General features: G+C 42.1%; 1 protein-coding gene and 1 pseudogene across 1 annotated transcript in view; both read right to left on the bottom strand.

Moving 5' to 3' along the window:
• The window catches only part of LOC126480914 (neuronal acetylcholine receptor subunit alpha-3-like), a 142,098-nt gene extending 117,185 nt beyond the window's left edge, over positions 1-24,913 (bottom strand). The window contains exons 1-2 of the mRNA XM_050104321.1: positions 24,797-24,913; positions 6,167-6,318 (exon numbers count right to left, since the gene is read on the bottom strand). Coding sequence (XP_049960278.1) covers positions 6,167-6,318; positions 24,797-24,851 — 207 coding nt within the window. The 5' untranslated portion in view covers positions 24,852-24,913. The remainder of the gene's footprint in view (positions 1-6,166; positions 6,319-24,796) is intronic.
• A 975-nt stretch (positions 24,914-25,888) lies between these two features.
• Positions 25,889-26,006, bottom strand: LOC126483044 (5S ribosomal RNA; annotated as a pseudogene).
• Positions 26,007-26,890: the final 884 nt, after the last annotated feature.

The raw sequence follows: 26,890 nt of genomic DNA, 5'->3' as shown, positions 1-26,890 counted from the left end.
GCACAACTAGGGCTCAGTAACTGGAACATTTTTTTTGAGTCATCTGTCTTTTGACTGGCTTGATGCGGCCAGCCACGAATTCTTCTCCTGTGCCAACCTCTTCATCTGAGATTAGCACTTGCAACCTACGTCCTCAGTTGTTTGCTTTATGTTTTCCAACCTCTGCCTTCCTCTCCAGTTTATACCCTCTACAGCTCCCTCTAGTACCTTGGAAGTCATTCCCTCATGTCTTAACAGATGTCCTATCATCCTGTCCATTCTCCTTGTTAGTGTTTTCCATATAATTCTTTCCTCTCCGATCCTGTGCAGAACCTTCTCACCTTATCAGTCCACCAAATTTTCAACATTCGTCTGTAGCATCACATCTCAAACCCTCGACTCTCCTCTGCTGCGGTTTTCCCACAGTCCATATTTCACTAACATACGATGCTGTGCTCCAAACGTACATTCTCAGAAATTTATTCCTCAAATTAAATCCTATGTTTGATACTAGTAGACTGTTCTTGACCAGAAATAACCTTTTTACCATTGCTAGTCTGCTTTTGATGCCCTCCTTGCCCCATCAATCATTGGGTATTTTGCTGCGTAGGTAGCTGAATTCCTTAAACTTCATCTACTTGGTGACCATCAGTACTAATGTTAATTATCTCTCTGTACTCATTTCTGCTGGTCATTACCTTCGTCTTTCTTCGAATTACTCTCGGTCCAAATTCTGTACTCATTAGACTGTTCATTTCATTCAGCAGATCATGTAATTCTTCATCACTTTCACTCAGGATAGCAATATCATCAGCGAATTGTATCATTGATATCCTTTCACCTTGAATTTTAATTCCGCTGCTGAACCTTTTTCTTATGTCCATCACTGCTTCTTCGATGTAGAGGTTGAACAGTATGGGTGAAAGTCTACATCCCTGTCTTACACCATTTTTAATCCGAGCACTTCGTTCTTGGTCGTCCACTCTTATTTTTCCCTCTTGGCTCTTGTAGGTATTGTATATTACCCGTCTCTCCCTACAGCTTACCTTTTTTTTCTCAGAACTGCTAACATTTTGTAGCATTTTACATTGTCATATGTATGTGATGTATGTGTCTTGATTTTTCTTTAGTCTTGCAAGTGTCCCTCTGTAATATGTTGGATTTTAAGCACAGAACGAGGATAAGGTGTTAGTATTACATATCTCAGAGCTTTGGGAGTAACGTTTTCCAGAAAACTCTGCAGAGCGAAAGTCTAATGTGACATAATAGAGGTGATTTTAATTGTTTACATGTGTTATATTTTTCACCAAACCTGCAATCTTTGTTATCCAAGTTATTATTTGTTGTATAGACTATATTGCTTAACTGGAAGTTGTTAACTGACTTTTCAAATAACTGTTTTAGTAAACTCTTTCATTTCCTTGATCAATTTATTATTCATCTGTGTTCTGTGGCAGAAAATGCTGTTTTGAGTTTGTATTCTTTCTTAGTAAATGTAAGTTCAGACTGTATCTTGTTCCATGGACATGGCCCGGTGTGGCTGTGCAGTAGATGTTGGAGTTATTTTGATGTTCATTATTGGTCCATAGATGTATCCACATGATGTAATTAAAGTACTCATGTTTAGGAAATATCCTTACAACGATATAGATTAACATTTTTGGTTATTACTCTCATGGTCCATATCTGTATATAGAAAACTGAATTCAAATTTTGTGAATTTTTGCACGCTAAAAAATCCTTAGCACAGTATTGACTGTACCTGAATGGTTTGTAACTTAAAGACACTGGCTGCTACATAGTGATGCCACACGGCTAAGGTGTAACATGTCGGTGACACTATGTGTGGCTTCAGACCACTCAAACTGACAATTTGTATTCATTCCTAGAGCTTCTGTATTCGTTACGATGTATCTGTCATTTTATTCCTTAAAGGAAATTAATGGTTTTTTTCTTTACATTGAATATAACTTTATTACGTATTTGCCGATTGTAAACTTCTTTGAGAGTTTCAGCTCCTTTCTTTGCAAGGAGTTCTCCAGTTTTCTCAAGTGCTTCAATATTACTGTCATTGGCGAAGAGAATATTTTACCACTGTACTGTAAGCTTGCTGTGGTTCACAACCACATGGGTCCTGATATGAAAAGAAGTGGCACTCCAGACCATCACTCCTGGTTGTAGGGTCATATCCCACCACTGTCTGGGATGTCTCCAGAAACGTCTTCGCTGCTCGGCAGGGTTCCTTCCAAAGCGAGACTCATCACCGAGGTCAATTCTATTTCAAACAATGTCTGCTCGTTATTCTGACGATCCAACGCGCCGCTTGGACAGAAGTAGGCGCGATATCCCTCAGGAGGACACCCAACTCTTCCGAACGAGGAAAAGATAACTGTAAACTGTAAATTTAGGATCATGGTATGTTGTAATATACAAAGTGCAAGAGGCCAAGGATGGCTGATGTGTGCAATTATCCCATTATTGACTGGGATGAAAGACAGGATGTTTGGCGCGGCAGCTGGTACATTGTGTCAGTTGGATGGCAATTGAAAGTCACAGGAACACTGAGATAACCATACAGTCTTTCTTGCTAACAAGAGCAGTACGGGATTAGTTGAGGTGATGTCTCGCTGCGGTCAGCATCTGCAGCACAGTTAGCCTTAAAAAGTGGTGCGTGCTTACCTCACCATGCGACCCCAGACGGTGATCGGCTTATGGAGTCACTCTGGCAGACAGGCGTGCAGCGGTGAAGTCATGATGTTAGCATCTCAGTGAGAGTGGTGTGGCACAGATGCAATCCTGCAGTAGCAGAGTCGACGTGCGCAAGGTTACGTACACTTTGTGATCAAAAGTATCCGGACACCTGGCTGATAATGACGTACAAGTTCGTGGCGCCCTCAGTCGGTAATGCTGGAAATCTGTATGTGTTGGCCCTCCTTGATGACAGCTTCCACTCACGCAGGCATACGTTCAGTCAGGTGTTGGAAGGTTTCTTGGGCAATGGCAGCCCATTCCTCACGGAGTGCTGCACTGAGGAGAGGTATCGATGTCGGTCGGTGAGGCCTGGCACTAAGTTGGCTTTCCAAAACATCCCAGAGGTGCTCTGTAGGATTCAGCTCAAGACTTAGTACAGGCCAGTCCACTACAAAGATTTTATTGTCATGTAACCACTCCGCCACAGTCCGTGGATTCTGAACAGGTGCTCGATCGTGTTGAAAGATGCAACCACCATACTCGAATTGCTCTTCAACAGTGGGAAGCCAGAAGGCACTTAAAAGGTCAATGTAGGCCTGTGCTGTGATAGTGCCACGCAAAACAACAACGGGTACAAGGCCGTTACATGAAAACATGACCACACCGTAACACCACCGCCTCCGAATTTTACTGTCGACGCTACACACTCTGGCAGATGACGTTCACCGGGCATCCGCCGTACCCACACCCTGCCATCGGATTGCCACATTGTCTACCGTGATTCGTCACTCCACACAAGGTTTCTCCCCTGTCCAGTTGTCGAATGTTTGCGTTTCTTACACCAAGCAAGGCGTCGTTTGGCATTTACCGGCGTGATGTGTGGTTTATGAGTAGCCGCCCGACCATTAAATCCAAGTTTTCTCATCTCCCGCCTAACTGTCATAGCACTTGCAGTGGATCCTGATGCAGTTTGCCATTCCTGTGTGATGGTTTGGATAGATGTATGCCTATTGTACATTACGACCCTCTTTGACTGTCGGCGGTCTCTGTCACTCAACAGACGAGGTCGGCCTGTACGCTTTTGTCCTGTTCGTGTCTCTTCATGTTTGCACTTCACTATCACATCGGAAAACAGTGGATAAAACAGTGGACCTAGGAATGTTTAGGAGTGTGGGAATCTCGCGTACAGACGTATGACACAAGTGGCACCCAATCACCTGACAACATTCGAAGTCAGGGAGTTCCGCGGATCGCCCCATTCTGCTCTCTCACGATGCCTAATGACTACTGAGGTCGCTGATATGGAGTACCTGGCAGTAGGTGGCAGCACAATGCACGTAATATGAAAAAAAACGTATATTTTTTAGAGTGTTCGGATACTTTTGATCACATATTGCAGCATCTATAGAGTGAGTGACCCCCAGGTGCGAACCCCATGAAGGCTCAGACACGCCACATGAAGTAGGTACTTGTCAGCCAGCAAACGATCCCCAGCTGGAAGGCTGCCATTCTTTTCCCGACAGCGTTAGGCATAGGCGCAGCCCACAGTTTCGCATGCCACGGAGGCAGCATCTACGTAGTAGCCGCATGCTGGAGCACCCACAGTGGGTCGATAACTGTCGCGGAGTACATCTCGGAAGTGATGGCAGACAGTGACAGCACTTATAGCTGCGGCGTGCAGTGTTTATGGTCACTCGTGCTGACCATGTTTTCACAGGACATAATTTCTGAACACATAGGTCATGGAAGCGGTGTAGGACCACTAGGACCAAACACGTATGTGGTGAAATTCCAGTCGGCCCTGCGACAGTCTGATCCCTCACACTATGCTTTGACGACTATATCCCAGCCCTATCAACACTATCAAGGCTGTATGTGAGGTAATCACCCTGGCTCTAGTGCGAGGGTGGTGCCTTCAGTCACAGCAACTGTGTACCATGTTTCCGCCACACAATTTTCTCTGTAATGTATTTCCCATATTCCACTCCTAATGTACAACTTTACCTGCATCTCCTATGCCTCCAAGTATGAGTTCCAAAAGGTTCCAGTATGTTTTTACTCATAAGAAAGTCAGTTTATGGAAGATATTGGTCACTTTCCACGCATGACTTCAATATTTTACTTGACGTACTGTCTCCTAGTGCGTACACCGTTTTTTGCCGGTATTCATCACTGATTATCATATTTATCGTCATGTTCTGCAGTCACCATTCATGGCCCTAACAAGCTGCTTTTTAGCCTCTTGTTTTACTGCACACTACTAACATCCCGAAAAATCCCCTGTGAAGTCCAGGTGGGTCGTTTTATTAACCACCCCACCGAAAAACCTTGATATGCGAAAAGGAGGCGATTTATATGTCTGTCCTTCTTATAAACCTTGGTATATCAGAGTATTCTTCACCCTTAAAAGACTGTTTCCCCTTCTTGTGTCTTATCAATTTAATCCAAGTTAAATTCAACGGCTATGGTACTCGTATTTCTGCACTGGTTTTAATCTACGTAGTGCTACCTGTTGGCTTGATAACAACAAGGTCTCCGTCTTACTTACACTGACCCACATTTGCAGCTTGCTACATCGTGCCATCTGTTCTTTCCACGCTTAATCAAAATTCTGTAGGCTTTATAATTCGCTTACATATATTTCTCTTCCACGTTTTTCTTACTTTCGCACACAAGGACTAACCCATCTGTTCAGGTGAGAGCTAGTTAATGTCATCATCGCGAATTTAATTCCATTGACACACACTAAGTACGATGGCACGCAGAAAGGGAATACCTCCTAGTTTTTTATGTGAAAACTCTTAAAACATTTTAAATTTAACGAACGTTGTTAGCTTTCCCTATATGTATTATTCATGTCTACATATTTATTTCTCAACATTGTCATCCTGGTGACGAACACGTTGCTCCCAACGAGAGACCAGTTTGTTTATACCGTCACTAAAGAATGTTTGACTTCGTTGAAGAAGCCACAACCTAACCTGTGCTTGCATCGCTTCACCACTATCGAGCTGAAGTTCTCGAAGGCGTTCTTTGAGTTTTAGAAACAAATGACAATCGGATGGGGCAAAGCCTATACTGTATGGTGGATGATCAATGACACTGAACCCAAGACTTCAGATTGTTGCAGATGTTGCAGGGCTCGAGTGTGAACTGGTATTTGTCACGCTGAACAAGAGGGTGCTCCAAGTCTGGAGGAACGCTTCAAATTTGAAACTCGGTTAAAGCACGCCATTTCGTAAGCAACGACATATGTTACAGGCTACAATTTGGAACTATCTATCGGCAGAGAGCTGCAGATACCTAGACATATTAACAACTTAAGTTTTATTTTTAAAAAAACTTTAAGCGTTTCACATTAAAAACTCGGAGACATTACTTTCAGCGTGCCATTGTGTTTATTGGGGAAGAAGAGAATCTGATAAATCCAGGATGTAGTGATCACTGCACAGATGTTTCTTAACCGAGCGGTACGGTCGATTTGCAGGAACCTCACCAGATCCACGTTGAGGAGGTCAATATAGAGTCTCACTTTCAGCTGGTCACCAGGGGGCGGCAGTGCGCTATCGTAGTTCTTGAACAAGGCAGACCGCACTGCCGCTATCTGAGACGCGGAAGCCGAAACCGCTTCCACCGCACGCCGTTCACCTGTCGAGGAAGGAGTATCATTCACTGCTGCGTAAAACATCCCAACAGGTGACATCAATAAGATTAACACATACATAAGCAACTGAGGTGGTGTATCGATTTCTGCAAATCATAACGCGAGGAAGGTGTTACAAAAATAAAGAACACAGAAATAGCACCTAAATTATTTGATAAATGCTATCTAGAGCAACAGAAACAAATTACATCTGTTTACATTTAGAGCAATATAAAGAGAAAAAAACACACTTGTGGCTCCGTGTATGGAGTAGGATAAAAATGGTCAATGGACTTTTTGAAACTGACGGAAAACAAAGAGAGAAAATTAATGTTTGACGTCCTGCCACAGATTAATTGATCAGAAACATGACAAAGGTTGGTACTGAACACGATTGGGGAAAGAGATCAAAATGTCATTTTCTAATCAACGCTCTCGGAAATTAACTTACAAGATGTAGGGAAAACAAGAAAAGTGTACATACGGATAGCTGGACAATGGTTTAAACACTATTGCTACCTAGCATTCGAGCTTATCTATGACCCCACATCTCTCACTGGATTAGAGTTTGTTACATGTGCGTCTTAATGAGCACCTTGTAGTTGGTGATCAAACTAAAGTTTGTTGGGACAAAATTTTTGCAATACAGTGAATGCTCGTAAACAGTTGTAGTTTGTTCGTGAAGCTATGTTAAAGAATCTCAGCATGAAACGAGGATATGCTCGTGCTGATGACTCTAATTTACTGTGTAGTATTGTTGTAATGGAACAGACCACAGATAGTGCAACAACCGCACAAAGTTGCCACTAATAATCTGATGCCGAGAATTTGATATTTACACTACTTACCAGTATTTTCACTGTTGTTGTCAGTCAGAGGGAGTTTAACTTGACTTAATGTTGAACTTTGAGAAGCGTGTTCATTTGGGACCTGAAGAGTCCGGTGAATGCCACTCTAGAAATTATTGCTCGAACCTAGCCAGTTAAAAGTTTTATCTGTAGTAAACACTAATATCATTAAATGTGGCAAAAATATCTACTGCGAGTATCGTCCGTATAATATTCTGCTTGTCATAAAATATGTGAGGTGCAGATCTCAAATAGATCTGCTTATCCTAAGTCTATTTATGATACTGTTAAAAGATCTCCTAAGGTAAAATGTGTTCACGATAGTGATAACATTACACATCTCATCGATAGTAGCTGATTTAGTACCACCATCTGTAGCGCTTGTTGCTATCTGTTATTACGCTCGTTGAAAGTAACGAAATTTTACACATTAGTCGTCAACTAAAGAAGTCGAATTGCGCACAGCACCGAGTCCAAATGTATCTCTATGCTTGCAACAGATAAAATATTGTTTCAGTCATGACCCAGAGCTTTGATAAACAGAAAACTTTATATAACTAGCCAAGATACTGTTAGGAAATTCATTTTGCCTGCCAGAGTGGTCGTGCGGTTCTAGGTGCTACAGTCTGGAACCGCGAGACCGCTACGGTCGCAGGTTCGAATCCTGCCTCGGGCATGGATGTGTGTGATGTCCTTAGGTTAATTAGGTTTAAGTAGTTCTAGGAGACTGATGACCTCAGAAGTGGAGTCCCATAGTGCTCAGAGCCATTTGAACCATTTTTTGAACTTCATTTTCCTGTAACTAGTTTCGACAATTGCCTCATCATCTGGCAGACTTCAAAGCATTAATCAGAGTAAAGCCTACAAATCTGTAGGTACAAACTGTGTTATATTAACACCTAATGTTTTAGAAGCAAGTGATCGCCCCTTTTTTTCCACAACATCAACTACAAATTCGGCACATTTTGTGAATATGGATACCTGGCATAAATTTTGATTTAAGCTTTAACGTTTTCCAGATAATGAGACATTTGCAACAACAAACAAAAAGACCCAGTAAAGTGCAAGTATGTCATTAACAAAATAAGTAAAAGTTTTATGTGGGCAAATTCATAATTTCGAACGAGTTGTTATTGAAATGTTCTGGAAATACGTTTGTCAGTTGTATCCTCATCAACAGGGACACCGGGTTTCAACTTAGCAAGGCCTGGAAACCATTACTAAACACCATCAAAGAGCAACGGGACGAGCGGACGCGAGATCCTTCCGGCACGGCAGACGGAGATGAACTGCGCCTACCACTGGGCGTGGCTGCAGCTACCCCCACCCCTCCCTCCCGCGCGGCGCCCCGCCGGCCGTCCGCGCCGGGATACGACTCGGGACCCCGCGGACATAAATACCACGGACACAGCGCCGGCTGATCATTCCATCAGCACCACCTGAGAACCTTGGATACAGCACTTTTTTTTTTTTTTTTTTTTTTTTTTTTTGTCATCAGTCTACTGACTGGTTTGATGCGGCCCGCCACGAATTCCTTTCATGTGCTAACCTTCAGAGTAGCACTTGCGACCTACATCCTCAATTATTTGCTTGACGTATTCCAATCTCTGTCTTCCTCTACAGTTTTTGCCCTCTACAGCTCCCTCTAGTACCATGGAAGTCATTCCCTCATGTCTTAGCAGATGTCCTATCGTCCTGGCCCTTCTCCTTATCAGTGTTTTCCACATATACCTTTCCTCTCCGATTCTGCGTAGAACCTCCCCATTCCTTACCTTATCAGTCCACATAATTTTCAACATTCGTCTATAGCACCACATCTCAAATGCTTCGATTCTCTTCTGTTCCGGTTTTCCCACAGTTCATGTTTCACTACCATACAATGCTGTACTCCAGACGTACATCCTCAAAGATTTCTTCCTCAAATTAAGGCCGGTATTTGATATTAGTAGACTTCTCTAGACCAGAAATGCCTTTTTTGCCATAGCGAGTCTGCTTTTGATGTCCTCCTTGCTCCGTCCGTCATTGGTTATTTTATTGCCTAGGTAGCAGAATTCCTTAACTTCATTGACTTCGTGACCATCAATCCTGATGTTAAGTTTCTCGCTGTTCTCATTTCTACTACTTCTCATTACCTTCATCTTTCTCTGATTTACTCTCAAACCATACTGCGTACTCATTAGACTGTTCATTCCGTTCAGCATATCACTTAATTCTTCTTCACATTCGCTCAGGATAGCAATGTCATCAGCGAATCGTATCATTGATATCCTTTCACCTTGTATTTTAATTCCACTCCTGAAGCTTTCTTTTATTTCCATCATTGCTTCCTCAATGTACAGATTGAAGAGTAGGGGCGAAAGGCTACAGCCTTGTCTTACACCCTTCTTAATACGAGCACTTCGTTCTTGATCGTCCACTCTTATTATTCCCTCTTGGTTGTTGTACATATTGTATATGACCCGTCTCTCCCTATAGCTTACCCCTACTTTTTTCAGAATCTTGAACAGCTTGCACCATTTTATATTGTCGAACGCTTTCTCCAGGTCGACAAATCCTATGAAAGTGTCTTGATTTTTCTTTAGCCTTGCTTCCATTATTAGCCGTATCGTCAGAATTGCCTCTCTCGTCCCTTTACTTTTCCTAAAGCCAAACTGATTGTCACCTAGCGCGTTCTCAATTTTCTTTTCCATTCTTCTGTATATTATTCTTGTAAGCAGCTTCGATGCATGAACTGTTAAGCTGATTGTTCGATAATTGTCGCACTTGTCAGCTCTTGCCGTCTTCGGAATTGTGTGGATGATGCTTTTCCGAAAGTCAGATGGTATATCGCCAGACTCATATATTCTACACACCAACGTGAATAGTCGTTTTGTTGCCACTTCCCCCAATGATTTTAGAAATTCTGATGGAATGTTAAAAAAAAAAGGTTCAAATGGCCCTGAGCACTATGGGACTCAACTGCTGAGGTCATAAGTCTCCTAGAACTTAGAACTACTCTTAAACCTAACTAACCTAAGGACATAACACACATCCATGCCCGAAGCAGGATTCGAACCTGCGACCGCAGCGGTCGCGCAGTTCCAAACTGTAGCGCCTAGAACCGCTCGCCAGATGGAATGTTCTCTATCGCTTCTGGCTTATTTGACCGTAAGTCCTCCAAAGCTCTTTTAAATTCCGACTCTAATACTGGATCCCCTATCTCTTCTAAATCGACTCCTGTTTCTTCTTCTATCACATCAGACAAATCTTCACCCTCATAGAGGCTTTCAATGTATTTTTTCCACCTATCTGCTCTCTCCTCTGCATTTAACAGTGGAATTCCCGTTGCACTCTTAATGTTACCACCGTTGCTTTAATGTCACCAAAGGTTGTTTTGACATTCCTGTATGCTGGGTCTGTCCTTCCGACAATCATATCTTTTTCGATGTCTTCACATTTTTCCTGCAGCCATTTCGTCTTAGCTTCCCTGCACTTCCTATTTATTTCATTCCTCAGCGACTTGTATTTCTGTATTCCTAATTTTCCCAGAACATGTTTGTACTTCCTCCTTTCATCAATCAACTGAAGCATTCCTACTGTTACCCATGGTTTCTTCGCAGCTACCTTCTTTGTACCAATGTTTTCCTTCCCAACTTCTGTGATGGCCCTTTTTAGAGACGTCCATTCCACTTCAACTCTACTGCCTACTACGCTATTCCTTATTGCTGTATCTATAGCGTTAGAGAACTTCAAACGTATCTCGTCATTCCTTAGTACTTCCGTATCCCACTTCCTTGCGTATTGATTTTTCCCGACTAATGTCTTGAACTTCAGCCTACCCTTCGTCACTACTATATTGTGATATGAGTCTATATCTGCTCCTGGGTACGCCTTAAAATCCAGTATCTGATTTCGGAATCTGTCTGACCATGATGTAATCTAATTGAAATCTTCCCGTATCTCCCGGCCTTTTCCAAGTATACCTCCTTCTCTTGTGATTCTTGAACAGGGTATTCGCTATTACTAGCTGAAACTTGTTACAGAACTCAATTAGTCTTTCTCCTCTTTCATTCCTTGTCCCAAGCCCATATTCTCCTGTAACCTTTTCTTCTACTCCTTCCCCTACAACTGCATTCCAGTCGCCCATGACTATTAGATTTTCATCCCCCTTTACATACTGCATTACCCTTTCAATATCCTCATACAATTTCTCTATCTGTTCATCTTCAGCTTGCGACGTCGGCATGTATACCTGAACTATCGTTCTCCGTGTTGGTCTGCTGTCGATTCTGATTAGATCAACCCGGTCACTGAACTGTTCACAGTAACACACCCTCTGCCCTACCTTCCTATTCATAACGAATCCTACACCTGTTGTACCATTTTCTGCTGCTGTTGATCTTACCCGATACTCATCCGACCAGAAATTCTTGTCTTCCTTCCACTTCACTTCACTGACCCCTACTATATCTAGATTGAGCCTTTGCATTTCCCTTTTCAGATTTTCTAGTTTCCCTGCCACGTTCAAGCTTCTGACATTCCACGCCCCGACTTGTAGAACGTTATCCTCTCGTTGATTATCCAATCTTTTTCTCATGGTAACGTCCCCCTTGGCACTCCTCTCCCAGAGATCCGAATGGGGGACTATTCCGGAATCTTTTGCCAATGGAGAGATCATCATGATACTTCTTCAATTACAGGCCACATGTCCTGTGGATACACGTTACGTGTCTTTAATGCAGTGGTTTCCATTGCCTTCTGCAACCTCATGCCGTTGATCATTGCTGATTCTTCCGCCTTTAGGGGCAATTTCCCACCCCTAGGACAAGAGAGTGCCCTGAACCTCTATCCGCTCCCCCGCCCTCTTTGACAAGGCCGTTGGCAGAATGAGGCTGACTTCTTATGCCGGAAGTCTTCGGTTGCCAATGCTGATTATTTATCAAAATTCAGGCAGTGACGGGGATCGAACCCGGGACCGAAGACGTTTTGATTATGAAACAAAGACGCTACCCCTAGACTACTTCGTCAATGAATGCAGCACATTCGCCGGGAAAGCCTCAGATCAGGTGTGTGTCTGTTACTGATGACAAGCTATTCACTTCACAATTTGTGACGGCTAAGTCATCCTTCGAGAGAATGTCGATGACTGGAACTAAATGGTTAAAAAGCTGCACACAGATTATCTTAAATGGAGTTCAAACATTAACTTATAGGAAATGGAGTATTTGTTTATTGAAAGAGTGGGTCAAGGCCTGACGTTATGTTTCGAACCAGTGAGGTCTGTGAAATCTTCTTAATATTTGGCAGTCATTATTAACAGTGATGGATCCAATAAAATCAAATATAAGAACCACACTGGCGAAGGCATACTAGCTATCAACACCTCCAAAATGCCTTCTCCATTGCCAGTAAGTTCATTTCAACTCTTTCTGTTACTTTGTATGTTTCTGCTCTGTACATTACTATACTTTCTACAATAGTTTAAATGTCATAACTTCGTTTCTGATGTAATGTGTGTGTGTGTGTGTGTGTGTGTGTGTGTGTGTGTGTGTGTGTGTTCCATAAATCATTGACGTCGTAATTAAGAGAACAGGAAAGTCAGTAAAAGTGGAGTAAAACTTCCGCTGTTAAATCCAGTAAAGAGAGCAGCTAAGTGAAATGAATACATTGAAGGTCTCTACGAAGGGAGGAATTCCTCATAATGTGACAGAAGAAGAAACGAAAATAAAGTTTAAAAATAAACAGACTGCAGTTTTACAGTCAGTGTTTCAGAGAATTTTGGAATACTTTCTGTCCAATATAAGAGAAAGTGTAAACAATATTCATTCGAAATTTCTAAATCAAAACAAGCGTTATTCAACTTGGTGTGTAGAATCTGCCAGTCTGTTGTAAAATTATGTCCCACACAGTCCCGAAGGTATCGAAGATCGATAAGTGTGAGAGCTGTCACACAATAGGATTAACAGGTAATGTGTGCATGTTGACGATAAGATTAACATACAGAAAAATGGAAAACAAAATTCAGGATCTGTTCGACAATAAATAGTTTGGCTTTAGAAAAGGAAATGGCAACACAGATGGATTTCAGCCATTGAACTCGGTAACGTGAGCAAGTTTAGGAAAATATAAAACACATTCATAGGATTTCCTGATTTAGAAAAGAGCGTTCAGCAGTGCAAAATGGTGCAAGATGTTAAAAATTCTGATACAGTGTTAAACTATAGGGTAAGACGAGTAATATGCAATCTGTATAAGCCCCAAGAGGGAACAATGAGAAGGGAAGGCAAACATCGAAGTCCTTGGATGAAAAATAGGGTTACAGCAGAGATTCGATCATTCTCTGTTACAGTTCTACCTATACATCCAAGAAGTGGAAGCAAACAAGAGGGAATTTCTGGCCAACACAAGTCTACTAGTATCAAATATTGGCCTTAATTTGAGGAAAAAAGTGTGAGAATGTATGTTTGGAGCACATTTCTCTATTACAGTGAATTCATGGTGAAAGGATAGCAACAGTGGGATCTGCCGATATCACTGCTATCATCAGTGAAAATGAAGAATATTACCAGAACTTGTTGGAGTAACAGTCCAATAAATGCAGACTGTGGATTGAGGATAAACAAAAGAAAGGCCAAATTAATGAGGAGTATCAGAAATGAGATATGCTATGAAATTACAGTGACATTAAGCGACCAAGAAGTAGAGGAGTTAAGGAATAATGATGCCTTGGGAGTTAAATTACACAACGTGAAAGAAGAGAGTAGGGCATAAAAAGCAGACTAACACAGGCAACAGATAATTCGTGCCAAGCGAAAGTCTGCTAGTATCAAACATTGGCAGTAAAATGGGGAAAAAATGTATGAGACTGCATGTTTGGAGCGCATTACTGTATGGTAGTGAATCGTGGATTGAGTGGACACCACAAAAGAAGAGGATCGAAGCATTTGAACGGTGAAAATTGGGATCACTAGTATGAGGACATTCTCCACAGAAGAGGTGAAGAAAGAATTAAACGGAAATCACTGACAAGAAGAAGTTATTTGATGATGGGACATGTTTTGAGACATCAGGAAATAACTTCCACGGTTCTGGATGGAGCTGCAGAGGGTAAGAAATTTTTTGAAAGAGAGAGAGACAGGAATTAGTAAAACAAATAGTTGAGAACTTATATTACGACTGCATCTCTGAGCTGAACAGGTTGACACAATATCGAAATTTGCTGAGAACTTCATCATTCCGTCAGAAGACAAAAAGTTCATCTAGGGTCAGTAGCTTTAGTGTGACTAGGAGAGAATATAATGTCTTTAAATTAGTTATCCATGGTTTATTTTACAGAATGAATTGTTGTTAACGTATGTTCATTATATTTCCAGTACATATAATTAGTGTCAATTTTTTAAATTACAGAGTGAAGCTACAATAAAATTTTCAGTTGCTATTCTTTTTTTTTCTTTAGGTTGTGGTTCCTGAGTGGCTGAACATTTGATAATGCCATGCTTAATTAGGATCCAAGTTAGAGATTTTACGTTGGTTAATATTTTTCTCCTATAAGATTTTAGAGCAGGCAACTTACTGCAGTTGTTAATCAAAGCCAAATTAATAAAGCACTGAGCTGTAGCTCTCGGTACCCTTTGTCTAACAATACCGTTATGACAAGAAATCGTATGGATATCTAACTATTAAAAAATCATAGAATTAATTAGTAGCTTCAGTGATAATTCAGCACAAAGATTCCAATTAATATCTGTGCGTTCTTGTGCCTCTCTCACTTTTAGGATTGAGATGATGCCACTGAAGTTAGTTATAGTTCATTGGTTGGAAGCAGTAAGATGGTCATTATCAGATGTCTGCCATTACAAGATGGCTGATTTCAAGGTTTCCTTCTTCCTAACGTGCTGCTTCCTGGACTCGGGTAGCCGCGCTGTCCCCGTATCGAATCCGCCCGGCGGAATAACGAAGACGGCCGGCATGCCGGCCATCCTGGATGTGGTTTTTAGGAGGTTTCCCACATCCTACTAGGTGAATACCGGGCTGGTCCCCACGTCCCGCCTCAGTTACACGACTCGCAGACATATGAAACACATTCACGCTATTTCACGACTTACACACGACGCCGACAGTTGGGGTACACTAATTCCGTCCCGGGGGGGGGGGGGGGGGGGGGTATAGGGTGGCAGCAGGAACGGCATCCGGCCACCCCTTAAAATTAACATTCCAAATCCGGTTAACTATGGCCGACCCTGAATCACCGCGGGACAAGGTGCAAGAGATAGAGAAATATTTCTAAAAAGTTTAGTTTTTATGATACGTAAGTGAATGTAAAATATATAAATGCTGCACGTGATGAACGATTCACAGTAAGCCTCAATCTTAGCTTGAAATTTTTCGGTTTCCTTGTTATCGTCAATTCGCGAGTTGTGCTATGAAGAAGGTAGCACGTTGCTTCCCTCTTTTTGAGATGCATTCTGTCGGAATTTTAACAGTACACCTCCCGTCGATCCACAGCGCCTCTTTTCTACCTTCTATCAGCGGCATCTGTGGAGGGTCTCCATGGAATGTTTCGCAGTTATTAAGAAAAAGTGAGAGAATATACCTTTCTCATTTGAGTCTACTCTGTCTTCTATTAATCGTACGTGGCAAGAGTTCCAATCTGACGAACATTCCTTAATGATCATTCGCAGTTGAATCTTGTACTACATTTTCCGCGAGGGTGAACTACTTCTCTTTCACGATACTTCGAATTAATCGCATCCTGCCATCTGCTTTTGCTACAGGTAGTTTATATGTGGCTGTTCCACTTCAGGTCTTTCGTGAAGAATTCTCTTCGAATGATTACAGTATTCAATATTTCTAGCGAGTTGTAGTCTAGGTTGTAATAGAAAGGTTAGGTAGATTGCTCAATACGTTACATTTTTGTACGTAGAGGGGAAACTGCCAGTCCAATCCCAGCACGAGATGTCAACCTTCTGAAGGTTTCCTGTATTTCGCTACATTTTCCTCGTGCCACGACTTTCCTAGATGCAAAAATAAGCGAACGGCGACATGGGGCTAAAGCGTGTTTGTCGTGTTGCAGAAACAAAGTGTATATACTAAAAATTATATTTGTTTCTCGAATATGTTGCTTCATTGTCTCGGTAAAAAAGCTTGTACGAATCACTGACGCGCAAAAAACATTCTTACTCCTACCGGGAATATCACTTACAGTACGCAGTGTTTTGATGTTTCGGACAGTTCGAGAAAACGTTGGAGATGTACGTTGCGCAAAGAACATTGTGTTTCGTGCAATATTTACTGTGAAAATTACGGCACGCCAACGAAACATTTATTGGAAATTACGCTAAATTCAAAACAGGTGTTTTGATAGTCCAACAGAGACCACACATCTGATTTTTCCCTGTAAGTCACATATTTTAAAGCTAGAGAGCATGGAAATATTGTCAACGAACCTCTACGTTTAAATATGGGATCACTATTTCACCGTAGGAGATCGATCTTCATACGTGAGGGTGGAAATGAAATTAAAAATCCCAAAACAGTATTGTTAAATTCCACACTCTCCTGCTTTCGTGATTCTCATTGAACCGGATGCAGGGAATTCACACTTGATGATAAGAGATTTAGACAGAATTATGCAAATAGAGAAACAATGGAAGTTTAGAGAGGCAAATGAAAAGGCAATTATCCAATAAATGTACTTACATTCACGCAAACAACAAATCCTGGATGAGAACGAAGAAAGCAAATGTTAAGGCATCTCAAATCGAACAAGCCAGCTGTTAAAGAAAATTCAGGATGTCACAGAAATAGCGTCTACAACATCTTACAATTTGTTGCATTAACCCAGTTTGTTAGTTAATGTCTTCGAGAGAATTTGAGAAGATGTAATCAAAATACGGTCAAGAGAATCAACTGAAAACTATACAAGTGTGGAGATAAAAGGTATGTTGAGCATACTCTACATTTCTTCACATAAGATAGCAGATAGCTGAGTAATTAAAAAATGGGAAATTATCCCACCATTTTTAATTTTATTTTAAGATGTTTGTACAGTTAAGAGATGAATCAGAAACACTACTAGTTGACCACGACTGTTAAGACATTCCGGAAGTAATGACAGGTGATGCGCGTGTATCTATTTGCGTTGCGAAGAAATGAGACCCCCAAAAGATAATTTCAAGAGAAATACTTAAAGCCAGAGGAAAAGTATTACAAAAAGATCTCGCTATGAACGATATTATACATTGGAGCAATGAATATTAATTGAATTACCAATTTCGCCAGAAATTCATTGAATTTGAGAAATGTTATGATTCGTCTTCCATCAAATCGTTACAAACGGTCTTTTAAATACAAGGCATTGACTCAACGTGTGTTAATATACAGAATTATATATACGTCGATACTACAGATTGCATTACACTTCATCAGTGTAATGAAGATTTCGTTGCTGACAGAGGAGTAAGGGAAGAAGATTCTGTTTCCTGGTAACTATTCCCACTGATCCTAGAGGAGGATTTTCATATCATTCAACTCAAAAATCAAAGAACAAATACATACAAATGTGAAATCCCTGAAACACCATCCTGTTCGTGAACACATTTTATGTTTCGTTTCTAGTTCAGCTAAACTTCGACGACGAGTAAAGGAACTAAAGAGGGTAAGTTCAAAAGCAGGTATAATATTCAGTTTAATTATATAATATGTACTATTTATATAGTACATAAACAGCAGATCGGCAAGAAAATAGTAGAAACGCATAATTAGTTTCGTATTAGCAGAATCTGAAAACAATGACAGGCTGGATTGCAAAAGAAATAAGTAGCTCTGTGCCCTTTTGGTAACTTGAAAAGTTATTGCAAAGCTAGGGCCTCCGTGTATCTAAAATGAAACTTCTACAGTTAGTGAGTATTTATAGTTCTGACTTACAGGATAGACACATTAAGCTGAATACAGTGCGGACTTTTCAAAGAATAATGTAGATACTAAATCTCGGATATTGCTGGAAGAAACTTAAAGCAAGAAAATTGATCAGCGAACAGACTAGTTGGGAAATCGTGATTGTGACTACAATAAAAACGAACTGGAGTAGGAGAGACACGTATTCAGGCAAGAGATGATATAGTTCTTTGCCGCATTCCACAAAACAGGGAAAAACAGAGAGAAGGAACTAGCGGAAGGAAAGTAGATGATCTTGTAAAATATTGCAGGAGCAAGATGATGGATGTTTTTCCATGTCGAATGGCTGACACTGGTGGTGATGACAGCTTAAGGATTAACGAAGCTAAGACAAAGATGATGAAGAACAGTAAGAGCTGCTGAACAGCAATTCCGAAAGTCCTGAGGCAAAAGAGGCGAAATCAGTAGTCAGATCATCATTGGTGAATGCGAAAATCTGACGTTCCTTCTCATCTCAGATGTACGTTTTCACAGAGCGGTCAAAAAATAATAGGTATCAGAAGTATACTCGAGCAGGAGGAGAGAGTTTTCTTGAGTCAGAAAAGGTCTTTTCGTATAAAATCCCGCTATAGTATGTTTTATTTATTTATTCTTAGCGTCTGGCGCAGTGTGCGAGTGAAAGTGCTTCTAGTGAATGCCACTTCAGCGACTTTTGTGTCCCTAATCCAGCCATGTTATTCAACCGAGGAAGTGGAGGACACATATATTGATGTGGAATGCGAACCACGTATTGTTTCTGGCGGCTTTTCACATAGTTGACAGGTGAAGGCTAGATTAAAGGCCGCCTGATTCGATCCCGCAACCTCTCGGTTTCCGGGTCCACACCTCATCGCTAGACCACGAAGTTCCACGTTATCAGAAGTAAGGGGAAGTTTCACAAGGTGCTGTAGAGGAGCACAGCACTTTAGGAAAGTGAAACGAGAGCTGTTAGAAATCCAGAGAAAAAGGAGCTGGAAGCATGTGAAATATGGTGGTGTCAAATAATATTAGAAAGCAAATGGACAGGAGATGTACGGAAAGACGATGCACTAACGTTAACAGACGAGAAATAACTCTATGGAAAATTCATAACAGAGGAGCCGACAGACAGGCAACATTTACCTACTGGAACCAAAGAATAATTAATTTTGGCTATAATGAGCAATAGACGGAAGTAATTGTGTATAAAGACTGAAACAGGCAAAATAAAATACATAGAACCATAGGTATAGTAACTGCATGAAAACATTTATCCATGGCAGGGAAAGGTGCATGACTTACGAAACCAGTCGAAAAGCTTGAACTCAACATAAAGGAGTTCGGAAATTCCCGTTACAAACTTGTAGGAGTTGAAGTGTGATAGCACTTGTGAAGTAGAGTACATAACATTTTGAATAGGAACACAAGTCTGGGAACGTAACGTGTCCGTTCTACGATGGTTTGATTTTAGATGTTCATTTCACCACCTGTATGATTGAAGAAATGAATTGCTCGTGACCCAATACAGTTATTACGTAACAATTCGAAAGGACGCACGATGAAAAATCCATTTACCACATAAGCACATTTTTTGGAATAATTATGCTATCATTTGACTATAATTATCTTTATTGTATTCTCATACGATCCAGATTTCGGTCTTAAGCCATTTACAAACACAAAAATGGCCTAAGCCCGAAATCTCCATAGTATAACAATAAAATAAAAATTATTACAGTCAAATGGCGGCGGCGCAGTCCCAGAGTTTTCCATGACTGCAGCTCCAACCAGAATAAAAATTAAGCACATTTGTTTGTATTAACACTTTAACATTACGTGTTTACATTATTCCAAAACATAAAAGGACCCAGCGTACTGTACATACAGATAGGTACGCGTGCATTACAGCAGCTGCTATAAGTGTGACCACCAACTTTGTTACAGACATTGTACCTACGAAGCATGTTCTGGTAAACACTCTCCAACCCATCTGGTGTCTCTTCAGTTTCTAGTACAACGCCGAGAACTCATATCAGTCGCTCTTCCTCTGTCTTTAAAAGGGTCTCGTAAATTAAAGTTCAAGGACAGGCCACTCTGAGACTTTTCTGATTCTCTCAGTAGACGTGGATGCATTACACATCTAAAGTGAAATTGTCATGAAAGGAAACGGTACGTTTCAGAATATGTGTTCCTATTGTTAATGTTGTTTACTCACCTTCTCTATAAGTCTTAGAAGTTTCTAACGGGAATATCTGAACACCTTGTATAATGATAACCCAATGGGCGCCCCAGTGACCCATCTCGCTCCGTGAAAATACCAGATCGTGTAGAGTGTGGTACTACAGTTTCTTGCCAACATTGTAATTCACGTACGGAACGGATAAGTTTCACTCGTCTAGACCCTATACTTGCGCTAGAAGGACTGAGGCCGAAAGCATTGTATTTCATTCCATATTTTAAATTACACTCTGAACACCTAATCGATTTCAGTGAGATGGCGAAGTGGCTGGAGCATTGGATTTGGAGGAGAGAGGCTCGTATTTCTGATCTGTCATCCTGATGTAAGTATCCTGGGGCTTCACACCTATCATGTTTGGTTCTCGGTCTGTAGAAACCTCCTCACGTTAAACGCTAATAAATCTACCTTGACGCCGCTACCTCTAGATGACAAGCAAGAAGCGCTAATTAACGTGGTATACTTCCAGAGAAGACTTCAGTATAATTATTATTGTTATGGCGAGAGAATGTTTAACAAGACGTATGATCGTCATTATTTTGCCAAACGTTACTCTCCTTAATACTCGTATTTTGTACGGAGCAACCGTTTGACAGGCGGGTATAGTTCACGTCTGATCCGCTACAAGCCCTGAAAGTCAGCCTGGTGTTCTAGGCTGGTAGGTGAATCTTATTTAGTATTTAGTCGTAGCGCAGTGAAGGTCACGTGCCTTGTCCTGCCGATTTATTCAACAGAACTTGCTTCCATTCCAGATCCACACTGGATGTTCCACGCGAGAGCAAATATTCTCCCGCCTTACGTGTGACCAGGGCCTCCCGTCGGGTAGACCGTTCACCGGGTGCAGGTCTTTCGATTTGACGCCACTTCGGCGACTTGGGAATGAAATGATGATGATTAGGATGACACAACACCCAGTCCCTGAACGGAGAAAATCTCCGACCCAGTCGGGAATCGAGCCCGGGCCTTTAGGAGTGACAATCTGTCGCGCTGACCACTCAGCTACCTGGGCGGACTGATGTTATTAAACTCGCACTGCTGTGCCTCAAAGGCGTATAATCCAACTTTTCTTTTAAGTTCTTTTACATGATATTTTTAGTTATCTGACTATACTACAGCTTAATTTACGTTTTAGTGAGAGATCTGGGATAAGTAACATTGTTAAGAAAATCAAATCTACTGAAGAACACATTTTCAAATGCGATTTCAGTTCTTTGTAGTGAGGTTCTCTTTCTTTATCAACTATCGTTTTACTCGTTCGAAATACTTTATGTATATATATATATATATATATATATATATATATATATATATATATATATATATATATACACTGAAGAGCCAAAGAAATTATTACACGTGCCTAATATCGTTAGGGCACCCGTGATCACGAGGAAGTACCGCAACACGACGTGGCATGGACTCAACTAATGTGTGAAGTAGTGCTGGAGGGAAGTGATACCATGAATCCTGCAGGGCTTCTGAACAGCACGTTGCAAGGCATCCCAGATATGCTGAATAATGTTCATGTCTGGGGAGTTTGGTGACCGGCGGAAGTGTTTAAACTCACAAGAGTGTCCCTGGGGCAACTCTGTAGCAATTCTGGACGTGTGGAGAGTCGCATTGTCCTACTGGAACTGTCCACGTCAGTCGGAATACACAATGGACATAAATGTATGCAGGTGATCAGACAGGATGCTTATGTACGTGTCACCTGTCTGAGTAGCATCTGAAAGTATAAGAGGACCCGTATCACTCCAAAAACACACACCCCACGCCATTACAGAGCCTCCACCAGCTAGAACAGTCCCCTGCTAACATGCAGGGTTCATGGTTTCGTGAGGTTGTCTCCATATCCGTACACGTCCATCCACTCGGACGATTTAAAACGAGACTCGTCCCACCAGGCAACATGTTTCCAGTCATCAACAGACCAATGTCGATGTTGACGGTCATGGGCAAGACGTAAAACTTTATATCGTGCAGTCATCAAGGGTATATAAGTGGGCCTTTGGTTGCGAAAGCCCATATCGATGATTGTTCGCACACTGACACTTGTTGATGGCCCAGCATTGAAATCTGCAGCAATTTGCGAAATGGTTGCAACTTTGTCACGTTGAACGATTCTCTTCAATTGTCGTTGGTCTTGCAGTATCTTTCCCCGGCCGCAGCAATGTCGCAGATTTGATGTTTTACCTGATTCTTGATTTTTACGATACACTCGTGAGAAGGTCGTACTGGTAAATCCCCAGTTCTTCGCTACCTCGGAGAAGCTGTGTCCCATCGCTCGTGCGCCAGACTGCAACACCACGTTAAAACTCACTTAAATCTTGATAACCTGCCATTGTAGCAGTAGTAACCCATCTAACAACTGCGTCAGATACATGTTGGGTTATACAGGCGTTGCCGACGGCAGAGCCGTATTCTGGCTGTTTACATCTGTTTCATTTCGAATGTGCAGGGTGGTCCATTGACAGTGACCGAGCCAAATACGTCACGAAATAAGCATCAAACTAAAGAACTACAAAGAACGAAACTCGTCTAGCTTGAAGGGGGAAACCAGATGGCGCTATGGTTGGCCCGCTAGATGGCGCTGCCGTAGGTCAAACGGATATAAACTGCTTTTTTTTTTAAATAGGAACCCTCGTTGTTTATTACGTATTCGTGTAGTACGTAAAGAAATATGAATGCTTTAGTTGGACCAGTTTTTCGCTTTGTTATGGATGGCGCTGTAATAGTCACAAGGCGAATAAGTACGTGGTATCACGTAACATTCTGCCAGTGCGGACGGTATTTCCTTCGTGTTACATTACCCGTGTTAAAATGGACCATTTACCAATTGCAGAAGAGGTCGATATCGTGTTGATGTATGGCTATTGTGATCAAAATGCCCAACGGGCGTGTGCTATCTATGCTTCTCGGTATCCTGGACGACATCATCCAAGCGTACGGACCGTTGGCCGGATAGATACGTCATTTAAGGAAACAAGAAGTGTTCAGCCACATGTGAAACGTCAACCATGACCTGCAACAAAGGATGATATCCAAGTAGGCGTTTTAGCTGCTGTCGCTGCTAATCTGCACGTCAGTAGCAGACAAACTGCGCGAGAACCGGGATTCTAAAAAACATAGGTGGTGAGAATGCTACATCAACATCGACAGCACCCACACCATATTTTTATACACCAGGGATTGCATGGCGACGCCATTGAACGTCGTGTACAGTTCTGCTACTGGGCACAAGAGAAATTACGGGACGATGACAGATTTTTTGCAGCCGTTCTATTTAGCGACGAAACGTCATTCACCAAAAGCGGTAAGGTAACCGGCATAATATACACTATTGAGCAACAGCAAATCCACGATGGCTGCGACAAGTGAAACATCAGCGACCTTGGCGGGTTAATGTATGGTACGGCATTATGGGAGGAAGGATAACTGGCCCCCATTTTATCGATGGCAATCTAAATCGTGCAATGTACGCTGATTTCCTACGTAATGTTCTACCGATGTTACTACAAGAAGTTTCACTGCATGACAGAATGGAGATGTACTTCCAAAATTATGGATGTCCGGCATATACCTAGCTTGTGGTTGAAGCGGTATTGAATAGTATATTTAATGACAGGTGGATTGGCCGTCGAAGCACCATACCATGGCCCGCACGTTCACCGGATCTGACGTCCCCGGATTTATTTCTGTGGGAAAAGTTGAAGGATATTTGCTATCGTGATCCACCGACAACGCCTGACAACATGCGTCAGCGTCTTGTCAATGCATGTGCGAACATTACGGAAGGCGAACTAATCGCTGTTGAGAGGAATATCGTTACACGTATTGCCAAATGCGTTGAGGTTGACGGACATCATTTTGAGCATTTATTGCATGAATGGGGTGTTTAAAGGTGATCACGCTGTAACAGCATGCGTTGTCAGAAATGATAAGTTCACAAAGGTACATGCATCACATTAGAAAAATCGAAATAAAATGTTCAAACGTACCTACGTTCTGTATTTCAATTTGAAAAACCCACCTGTTTCCAACTGTTCGTCTAAAATTGTGAGCCATATGTTTGTGACTATTACAGCGCCATCTATCACAAAGCGAAAAAAGTGGTCAAATTAAAACATTCATATTTCTTTACGTACTACACGAATATGTAATAAAAATGTGGGTTACTATTTTAAAAAACGCAGTTGATATCCGTTTGACCTATGGCAGCGGCATCTAGCGGGCCAACCATAGCGCCATCTGGTTTCCCCCTTCAAGCTAGACAAGTTTCGTTCTTTGTAGTTTTTTCGTGTGACGCTTATTTCGTGAGATATTTGGCCCGGTCATGTGTGTGTGTGTGTGTGTGTGTGTGTGTGAAAAAAGCGATATTCTTCTGTCAGGTGGGTGTTACATCTTGCTGTTAGCCTTCCGGGCGGATGTTAGCCAGAACATGTTGCTTATCATGTTCCTGTCTAAGCGTTAAGAGCCTTTCCAACGTTCTTTGTATTTAGCAATTACCTGAGAAGGTCACGAGCAACAGCGCCAGCATAAACAGCGGCGACGCGGTGTCCATGGCGATGTTGCGGCAGCCACTGTATGGGGCTGGCGTCCGCCGCTGTCCGTCCGTCCGGCTATCTTATCCCGTGGCCGGTGACGCCCACCGGCCGGCCCACCGTCGCTCCATTCTGCTGCACGCCGCGCGGGTAACACGAGCTTCTCACAGCTACCGCTGACAATGGTAGCGGCATCATGAGAATGATAAGTTTTACACTACTAACGGGTGGTTATAATTAAACTGCAGCTAAGCAACTGAGGTCCGGTATGGTCTGTAATTATCGGATGGCAGCGAAACTTGGTTGATATTAAATGGTTCAAATGGCTCTGAGCACAATGGGACTTAACATCTGTGGTCATCAGTCCCCTAGAACTTAGAACTACTTAAACCTAACTAACCTAAGGACATCACACACATGCATGCCCGAGGCAGGATTCGAAACTGCGACCGTAGCAGTCGCGCGGTTCCGGACTACTTATTCTATTAATGCTCCTATTGTTCAAAATCATTAACTGCCTAACAAAACTACTTTCATTCACGGAAATACGATGATTGGTCAAAATTCCAGATACAGTGTTGCAAATTGCATGATGTGTAAACCATTCAGAGATATCTGTTTCACCTTTTCTTAAGTATAGCTTCACAAGAAGTGATGATCCACGTGACAGAGCCTTTACGACTATACTTTTATCCACTTATCTGCCACGCTGGAATTTGGACTTGGACTTCATCATAGTAATATGGAGCAACTTGTCTTACTGTATCCTTCCTTGGAGTTTATTGTAATGTGGAGTAACTAGTCTTGCCTTATTCTTCCTACACTCTTAGAGCAGCTGTTACATTGTGTAATAATGCACTCCGTCTTCAGGCCACAAGTGGCCCATCGGGACCATCCGACCGCCGTGTCATCCTAAACTGAGGATGCGGATCGGAGGGGCGTGTGGTCAACACACCGCTCTCCCGGTCGTTGTGATGGTTTTCTTTGACCGGAGCCGCTACTATTCGGTCGAGTAGCTCCTCAGTTAGCATCAAGAGGCTGAGTGCGCCCCGAAAAATGGCAACAGCACATGGCGGCCCGGGTGGTCACCCCTCCAAGTGCCGGCCACGATCGACAGCGCTTAACTTCGGTGATCTGACGGGAACCGGTGTATCCACTGCGGCAAAGCCGTTGCCCGTTGTGTAATAATAGTACTTGACTAATATACCTTTTGTATATATTGCCTGTCAGTAATGTACAACTCTTTTTAGTTTTACGGAACTTGACCAGTGTTATTTTAATTCTCCCTACTCATTCTTTTTAGCCTCATCTAACAACCATACAACACTAATGATACGGTTATCGTTATATAGAACGTCAAGTTAAAAATATTTCTAAATTTCAACGGAGTTTGATTTTTTTGTCTATACGTTTTTACAACTGCTAAGATTATTTAAATACTACAGCATTATACGGGAATTAATCTAACATTGAAAGTAGGTCATGTCCCGACTAAATTTTCGCTTTTATATCTGTTTCAGTAGTTAGAGGTATTTCCAAGTGAACTATTATTTCTTATGACTCTTTAGTTTCTCCCTGCGTATTTGATAATCGAAACATCCGCGGGTGTACTGCCGGTCTAGTGTCCAACGGGCACAATATTTCGGCGATCATACATGTCGCCATCATCAGGTGAACTGACGGACTGAGCGCCTCTGAACGTGCCGGTACGGAGATACGTACGCTATGGCTGCTCAGAGGGAACTGAGTGTGGTCGCGGAGGCGGCCGATTTAAATACCCTCCGCCCGCGGCGCACCCCCTCCGCCGTCCGCGCCCCGTGCCACGTTCGAGCGGTGGAACAGATTGCGACGGCGTCTGAGATGACGTCGGAGTGATAGCTCTGTCCGCCGTGGTCGTCACAACTATACGTTTGCTCGATTTACTCTTGATTAACCCAATCGCTGCTTCCCAAGCCTTGCTAAGATTATAGGCACAGTCACGGTTTATGAGGTTGTCATTGGTGCGAATTTCGATGGCCTCTCTAACAACGCTGTCCCAGTATCTCGACGTCTCTACCAG

The sequence above is a fragment of the Schistocerca serialis genome, chromosome 5 (assembly GCF_023864345.2).
Source record: "Schistocerca serialis cubense isolate TAMUIC-IGC-003099 chromosome 5, iqSchSeri2.2, whole genome shotgun sequence".
Classification (NCBI taxonomy): Eukaryota; Metazoa; Arthropoda; class Insecta; order Orthoptera; family Acrididae; genus Schistocerca; species Schistocerca serialis.
The sequence above is the reverse complement of the archived record's forward strand: the minus strand, read 5'-3'. Positions and strand labels throughout refer to the sequence as shown.